Source organism: Pituophis catenifer, unplaced genomic scaffold (assembly GCF_029215685.1).
Source record: "Pituophis catenifer annectens isolate HBS135680 unplaced genomic scaffold, rPitCat1.0.hap2 SCAF_11, whole genome shotgun sequence".
Taxonomy (NCBI): domain Eukaryota; kingdom Metazoa; phylum Chordata; class Lepidosauria; order Squamata; family Colubridae; genus Pituophis; species Pituophis catenifer.
Window position 1 is genome coordinate 25035866 of NW_027256891.1, and position 8560 is coordinate 25044425.

Below are 8560 nucleotides of genomic sequence, written 5' to 3' on the forward strand. Positions count from 1 at the left end.
GGTGGAATTCAATTTTTTTTTTAACTACCGGTTCTGTGGGCGTGGCTTGGTGGGCATGGCAGGGGAAGGATACTGCAAAATCCCCATTCCCTCCCCACTCCTGGGGGAAGGATATTGCGAAATCCCCATTCCCTCCCCACTCCTGGGGGAAGGATACTGCAAAATCCCCATTCCCTCCACACTCCAGAGGAAGGATACTGCAAAATCCCCATTCCCACCCCACTCCAGAGGAAGGATACTGCAAAATCCCCATTCCCTCCACACTCCAGAGGAAGGATACTGCAAAATCCCCATTCCCTTCCCATGCCAGGGAAAGGATACTGCAAAATCCCCATTCCCTCCCCACTCCAGAGGAAGGATACTGCAAAATCCCCATTCCCTCCACACTCCAGGGGAAGGATACTGCAAAAATCTCCATTCCCTTCCCATGCCAGGGAAAGGATACTGCAAAATCCCCATTCCCTCCCCACTCCAGAGGAAGGAAACTGCAAAATCCCCATTCCCTCCACACTCCAGGGGAAGGATACTGCAAAAATTTCTATTCCCACCCCACTCGGGGGCCAGCCAGAGGTGGTATTCGCCAGTTCTCCAAACTACTCAAAATTTCTGCTACCGGTTCTCCAGAACCTGTCAGAACCTGCTGAATAGACCCCCTGCCCTGCTACTAACACCTTGCCTCTAGATCAGGGATCCACCACCCCTGGGCCGTGGACAAGGCCACAGCATGCCAATAACCGGGCCTCATAAACAAGCAAAAGTCCCAATCCGCAGGATGCAGGCAGCACGCGAACCTACACCTGTTCTGGTCCATCGAAAAACTTCAAGGAACTGGTCTCTGGCGCTACTCTAGATCCGTGATGGCGAACCTATGGCACGCGTGCCACAGGTGGCACGTGGAGCCATGTCGCCTGGCACGCCAGTTTAGCTCCGGGAGCCACTTTCTGTCCAACTGGAAGTTGGGAAATGGGCCGTTTTGGGCCTCCGAAGGGGTGGGGAAGGCTGTTTTCACCCTCCCCAGATGCATAGAGAGGATCTGGAGCCAGGTGAGAAAGAAAAACGGGCCATCACATGCCAAGAGCAGGGTGCGGGGCGCATAGAATTATGGGTGTGGGCACGTGTGCGTGCGAACCTCCCTTGCCCCCCCCCCCTTCCTGGCACGTGATGGCAAAAAGGTTAGCCATCACTGCTCTAGATGATTCTCGGGAATCCTCTCTTTGTTAGCTCTGTGTCGTAAAACATCATTTTTGTAGTCTGCAAAGCAGGCGGGCCGTCCGTTCGAGGGGAAGTCAGCGGAGTCCCAGTCCCTCCCAATGTTGTAGGTCCTCCGGTTAGTTGAACACAAGAAGAAATGTTTTCTTTGCTCTTCTTTTCTTTAAAGGAAACCGGACCTGATGCAGACAGCTGCGCGGTGTGCATTGAAGCCTACAAACCAAATGATGTCGTCCGAATTTTAACCTGCAAGTAGGTTAATTCTTTTTTTTTTTTCCCCTCCCCAATCGTTAACCTTCTCCTGCTCGTTCTCCTTCTCTCTTCCTCTGTGCTCCTGGGGAGCTGTTTTCACTGGCTCGGCTTTTGTTTCTCATGACCGGTAATTGGCTCAAACAACACTTCTCAGTTGAGTTCAGATGTCATTGAACAGTCTAAATTGGGGGTGTCCAACCTTGGCAACTTTAAGACCCGTGGACTTCAACTCCCAGAATTCCCCCTGCCAGCAAGGAGAATTCTGGGATTTGAAGTTCACCAGTCTTAAAAGTTGCCAAGGTTGGAAATCTCTGGTCCAGAATGCTATAATTGCATTTAGCTTTGGATTACCATTTAAACATATATACATACCCTGTTTCCCCCAAAATAAGACATCCCCTGATAATAAGCCCAATTGGGGTTTTGAGCGCATGGCAATAAGGCCAAGCACTTATTTCAGAGTTCAAAAAAATATAAGGCAGAGTCTTATTTTTGGGAAAACACGGTACATACATACATACATCTATAGATAGATATACATATAGAGATAGAGATAGAGATTATAGATATAAATTAGTTATAGATTAGGGGTAGGTAGGTAGGTAGGTAGGTAGGTAGGTAGGTAGGTAGATAGATAGATAGATAGATAGATAGATAGATAGATAGATAGATAGAGATAGATAGATAGATAGATAGATAGATAGATAGATAGATAGATAGATAGGAGATAGATGATAGATAGATAGATAGATAGATAGATAGATAGATAGATAGATAGATGATAGGAAATAGATAGATAAATAGGTAGGTAGGTAGATGATAGATAGATAGATAGATAGATAGATAGATAGATAGATAGATAGAGATAGATAGATAGATAGATAGATAGATAGATAGATAGATAGATAGATAGATAGGAGATAGATGATAGATAGATAGATAGATAGATAGATAGATAGATAGATAGATAGATAGATGATAGGAAATAGATAGATAAATAGGTAGGTAGGTAGATGATAGATAGATAGATAGATAGATAGATAGATAGATAGATAGATAGATAGATAGATAGGACTATATTTTAAATAACTGCAGACTTAAATTCGAGATCTTCACATTTTGTTAGGTTCCTAAAATAACAAAAACATTTGCATAAGAATATTCCTACAAGTAGACCTATATTACAATATGCATATCAAGACTCCCTATTTTAACTGTTGAATTATGATAAAGTTCTGTGCCCTTTTAAACAGCAATTGTATTCAAAAGACAACAAGACAAAAAGTACACCTGGTTTGGTATATTCCTGTACGATATGTGAGCAAACCTAGTAGTGATTGATTAGCACATCATGACTAAGCAAAACATAGCATAATGTGTGAACCAAGTCCCCCTCCCCTCTCTCTCTCTCTCAATATATAGATATAGATATATAAGCAAAAAAATGTTGCTCAGATCTGTTCAGTTGTGCTGTACATTCTTTTCTTTTTCGTTCCCAGCCATCTGTTTCACAAGAGCTGTATTGATCCTTGGCTGCTGGAGCATAGGACCTGCCCCATGTGTAAATGTGACATACTCAAGGCTTTGGGAATTGAGGTAAACCTGTAGTTAAGTTACTCATTACCTGCTTTTTTTTTTTTTTTTTTTTTTTTTGCTATTACCGGATTTGCTCGAGAAAACAACTGCAGTGCCCTTAATCCTCTTGGAAAGACATTTTCGCCCATTTACAAGGAGGAAACTTAACAACGGTTTCCATGCAAGTCCTCCACACCTGTTTCTAAGGTTGCTTTCCATGCAAAAAAAGGTTGCACGCTTAAGATGTTCTGTTCATTAACCCTCTTGGAAAGGCAATTAAAATCCCTTCGGGGAACAGTACACTAAACATACCATGTTTCCCTGAAAATAAGACCCTGTTTTATATATTTTTTTTGCCACCAAAAAAGGTACCAGGTCTTATTTCTGGGGGGGATGTCGTCCAGTGACTCACCTCACTTGCAGAGCAACACCCCTGGCCTCCTTTTTGCTGTCAGAAGCCTTCAGGAATTTCTTCCACGATCAGCAAGGCTTTCCTGAAGACCTCTACAGCCGATAACAGAGTTTTGGATCGATCCAGAGCTCTATTATCAGCTGCAAAGGCCTTCAGGAAAGCTGCAGAAGAAGTGGGCCAGCAAGGCAGGTGTCGTGGGGTGCGAGGCCTGGTTGAAGCTGTCCGAAGGTAAGTAGTAGGGCAGCTCAACCACCCCCTACATTCCCCACCCCAGCTTAATTTTTACCCATGCACCCTGGAGTGGGCAAGATCTTAATTAGGGCTTATTTTGGGGGGTAGGGCTTATATTGGCCGCACATGTAAAAATCAAGCTAGGATTTACTTTCTGAGTAGGTTGTATTTTCAGAGAAACGTGGTAGATGGCAAGAAGATAGCTTTTAGCTTTGCGGAAATCGCTTTATTTTGCTAACAAGTTTCTCCCCCTGAAATCGTACTTGACGCAGGTGGACATAGAAGAGCAAGGAGAAGCTACTCAAGCCCCCACGGCATCCAGTGAAGCCTCTAACGTCCCTTCGGCTAACGAAGAAGATAATCACAGCGAGACCGCCTCATCGGGGTACGCTTCCGTGCAGGGAACCGACGAACCGGCTCCGGAGGAGCGTGTTACTCCAGAGAGTAAGTTTCCTACGGCTCTCGCAAATTTACAATCACTCGGTTCTTTCTCTGGAGCAATCCTTTGGCATTAAAAAAAAATTGGCCGGTGTCGGCTGCCCCCTGCTGGGGATTCAGTGGCACTACCACGAGGAGAGGGAATTTACATTCATTTCAGGGCTCAGTTCCTTTTTGCACAAAAGTAGGGATGACACTAGCAGATTGTGCTGGTGTCCGGTGTGTGTGTGTGTGTGTGAGAGAGAGAGAGAGAGAGAGAGAGAGAGAGATTTCCCTTCAGCTGAGCTACGACAAATAGATTCGAACAGAAGCACTGTAGTAATAGAAAATACCCCAAAGAAGCACAGCATACAAGGAGCTCTGTTCATAGCGTTTATTTATCTATTTATTTACTTGTATCCCACTTCCTTATTTCTTGCAAATAACTCAAGGCGGTGAACATATGCAGCACAATTTCCTCCTCCTGTTTTCCCCAAACAACAACCCTGTGAGGTAGGTTGGGCTAAAAGAGAAGGGACTGGCCCATTTGGTTTTCATGCCTCAGGTGGGAGTAGAACTCGCTGTCTCCTAGTGGTTTTCGTGTCTAAGGTGGGACTAGAACTCACAGTCTCCTGGTGATTGGCCCAAAGTCACCCAGCTGGCTTTCATGCCTAAGGTGGGACTAGAACTCACAATCTCCTGGTGATTGGCCCAAAGTTATCCAGCTGGCTTTTGTGCCTATGCCAGGACTAGAATTCATCATCTCCTGGTGATTGGCCCAAAGTCACCCAGCTGGCTTTCATGCCTAAAGTGGGACTAGAATTCACAATCTCCTGGTGATTGGCCCAAAGTCACCAGCTGGCTTTCATATCTTAAGGTGGGACTAGAACTCACAATCTCCTGGTGATTGGCCCAAAGTTATCCAGCTGGCTTTTGTGCCTACGCCAGGACTAGAATTCACCATCTCCCACTTTCTAGCCTGGTGCCTTTAACCACTAGACCAAACTGTCTCTCTGCTCTTATTAAACGCTGTGATTTGAGGAGCGGAGATGAAAGCGAGACAGAGAAATGTTACGATTCTTTTTTTTTTTAAATCCCTTTGCTGAATAAAAGGCTGGATTTCCCAAGCTTTCAGCTTTAAAGCTCTAGAAAACTATTCCGGCATCAGGAACCCGGGAGTGTTTTCTGAAGCTCCCGGATGTTGTTTTTATGTGCAGTCTTAAAAGACTTATTAACAGCAACTTTATTTATCCAGCCATCCCATAAACACAGGCGATTGGCTAAATCAGTGCAGATTATTGCTGCTGTTGGAAATACAGCAACAACTTTTATACCCTGTTTCCCCGAAAATAAGACCCAACCGGAAAATAAGCCCTAACCTGATTTTTCCGGGATGCTTGTAATATAAGCCCTATCCCAAAAATAAGCCCTGGTTATGATCATCAACCAGACGGAGGCATTTAGTACTGTATTTTCCCCCCAAAATAAGACCTAACTGGAAAATAAGCCATAATGCTTCTTTTGGAGCAAAAATTAATATAAAACCCAGTCTTATTTTGGGGGAAACACTGTGCACACCTGTAAACCTTTTAAGCTACTAAATACGTATAGCATTTTTTTTTAGATCTATCAAGTCTCCGTCTCCATGAATTCCCAATGAGTAGGGCCATTGCAATATTGCATTTCTGATTTATCCTGACAAGATGGAGGAGCCTGGCATAGCTCCTGAATTTCTGACCTAGGCTTCCTTAGAAAGTAAACAGCACAATCTTAGTCCCAGCAAACCTCTTTAATTCAAACGGCTGTGAATGATTGTCATTCCCAGTCTGAAAGGCTTCTCAAACAGTCTTTCAGAGGAGTGTTTATAAACACCCACCTTATCTCCCTTGGAATGCTGCCAGAGAACTAATTGCCACACGCAGGGCAAGGCCAAACTTAGCACAGAGTCAAACAGAACTTTTCCAAAGCTTTTACCGACCAGATGAACTAATTGCTTCCTGCAAAAGCTCACGTCCCGTTCGTGTCTCTTTTATGTCTTATGGGAGAGGCCAATCATCTCCAAGCCTTACTCCCAAGTCGACCCTGTTTTCATAATTGGTCCTGTCTCCTGGCAGCTCTGTGCATGCACACACTGGGAACAGGTTAACACTGTTCTTCTGCCTCGCTGATGTCAGACTCCGGAGAGTCCGGAGGCAGCAAAGAACTACCAGATGGCCTCGGCCCCTTCTCTGCCTCCAACTCAGAGCCATCGTTTGAGCCTTCCCCAGACTCCAGAACTGGCCCACGTTCCTCCCCAACCTCCTCACTGTCCGAATCTCCTGCCAGCTCTGCTGGCCGCTGGCGGACCACAATACCTGATTTAATTAATGAGCTCTTTTAAAAATAAAAGCCAGCCTTTGAAGAAAAGGAACTTTAATAGTAGTTGAAGAAAATAATAGAAATTGAATGAAAAGCCTTACTTTTGCACGATCCATTCTAGGATTTGGCTGTTACGATCTTGTTCGTAAACCAGCAAATCCTCAAATGGATCTTTCAAAGAAGGCTTTTGAGTGAAAATCCTCCTTAATAAAATTAAGGAACTGTAGAAGGCTAATAAGGATTATTGGCCTAGTTGGCAAAAACGTCCCCCAGCAGATGATCTTTTCCGACTTGAAAAATTCAGTTTCTATTTTTTTGAACTGTTCAAACCGATCTACGAACTTAACAGCGTTTTAAGCCTATTAAGTCCTACCCTTTCTTTTAAAATTCCAATTAACGTCCCGGTTAAGCCTTCAAACCGCTTGGCATTGGAAGGTCAGTGGCTTGGCCGAAGCCCACCAATTGTCACTGCAGCCACAGTCTTCTCGTTCGTAGAAGAGTTTCTTCTCTTCTCCCCGCGTCCTGCTAGCAGATAAAAGCTCCGAATTGAAAATTCAGAAATCAAAATCAAAATTGAAAACTGCACACGTATAGACTGGGTGAAACCAGGCTTAATAGCAGTAACTGGGAGCGGGATCTCTGAGTCCCATCTCAAGGTCTCCCTGTAGCTCATGCCGTGTCAAACTCGAGTTCATTGAGGGCCGCATCAGGATTGTTTGACCTTGGGGGGGGGGCATGGCCCGCATGACGTCACTCGTGTTGGGGGGCACCTGTGGTGGCCCGAGCGTTCTGCCAGTGAAAACGGGCTGCCGAGCTCCGTTTTCGGCTGGGATGACCTCTTGCAACCCTCTGCCAGCGAAAACGGAGCTCGGGCGGGCCACCCGCGGCCCTCTCGAGCTCCGTTTCTGCTGATAGAGGCACCGCGGGCCAGTCCTTCGCTATTTCCAGGGTGGCCCCGCGAACCAGATCTAAGCACCCCAGGCCTTGAGTTTGACACCTCTGCTGTAGCTTGTACAAGAAATGTGACAGGCTGTGACAAGATAGCCAACCATCTTCTTCTCCTCTTCCTCCTCCTCTTCTTCTTCCTCCTCCTCCTCTTCCTTTCTCCAAAGGTGACCATCTCCGTCTTGTCAACGCTTCACAGACCCCGGATGTGGAGACGCTGCCCCATCTTGACAATCCCGCCTTCGAAGGGGACGAAACCCCAGAGCAGCCGGCGAAATCCTAGGTGCTGTTGGCGCAAGACTGCAGTTCGCTTGAGACACCAGCATCCCACCGCGACGACACCTCTAAGACTGACGTAGCAGCAATGTTCCCTTGAGACACCCACCCCCCCCACCCCACCCCCACCCCCCCAAGATAAAATACACAATTTTAAGATTGCAATTTTCTGGAGTGGCCTGCCCGTTCACTTTTTCCCTTCCTTCCTTCCTTCCTTCCTTCCTTCCTTCCTTCCTTCCTTCCTTCCTTCTTTCTTTCCTTCTTTCTTTCTTTCTTTCTTTTCTTTTCTTTCTTTCTCTTTTTCTCTCTCTCTTTCCTTCCTTCCTTCCTCTCTCTCTCTCTCTCTCTCTCTCTCTCTCTCTCTCTCTCTCTCTCTCTCTTTCTTTCTTTCTTTCTTTCTTTCTTTCTTTCTTTCTTTCTTTCTTTCCTGAATTAGTGTTTTAGTATTATTGTTCTTTTCTTCCGATGCCATCCAGGAAAAACCATCCTACCAAGACATCGGAGCGTTATCACTTTTTCCTGCAGTAGAACTTCAGCTGTTCATCCTACGGAAGCATTAACCCATCGGGGGGAAAAAAAGAAAATATATCTCTATCTCTATATATCTACGTACCGATCTTCAAATTTAGTTTAAATGAATCGAGTTAGCTTTTGGAATAAATTTTAATCGTTCAGGTGTCGAAACCACTGGGTGTCTCTTTGCTGCTTTTCAGCACTGGTTTGAATTCGCTTGGCTTTTATGTAATTTTATTTTCCTTTCCTTGATTTTTTTTTTTTTTTTTGAGAATCGCCTCTTGCCGCGTTAAATCGCCAAGCAATTTCAGCTTTCGATCTTGACGGTAAAAGACACTGGGAATATTTTCTTTCCACCCCTACCCCTTCACT

The 8560-nt window shown here is 45.1% G+C and overlaps 1 protein-coding gene across 2 annotated transcripts in view; it reads left to right on the plus strand.

The window, feature by feature from the left end:
* RNF128 (ring finger protein 128) overlaps positions 1–8052 on the plus strand; it is a 52662-nt gene extending 44610 nt beyond the window's left edge. For both annotated transcript variants that reach the window (XM_070952010.1, XM_070952009.1), the window contains exons 4-7: positions 1379–1461; positions 2961–3057; positions 3952–4123; positions 7567–8052. In XM_070952010.1, coding sequence (XP_070808111.1) covers positions 1379–1461; positions 2961–3057; positions 3952–4123; positions 7567–7682 — 468 coding nt within the window. In that variant the 3' untranslated portion in view covers positions 7683–8052. The remainder of the gene's footprint in view (positions 1–1378; positions 1462–2960; positions 3058–3951; positions 4124–7566) is intronic.
* Positions 8053–8560: the final 508 nt, after the last annotated feature.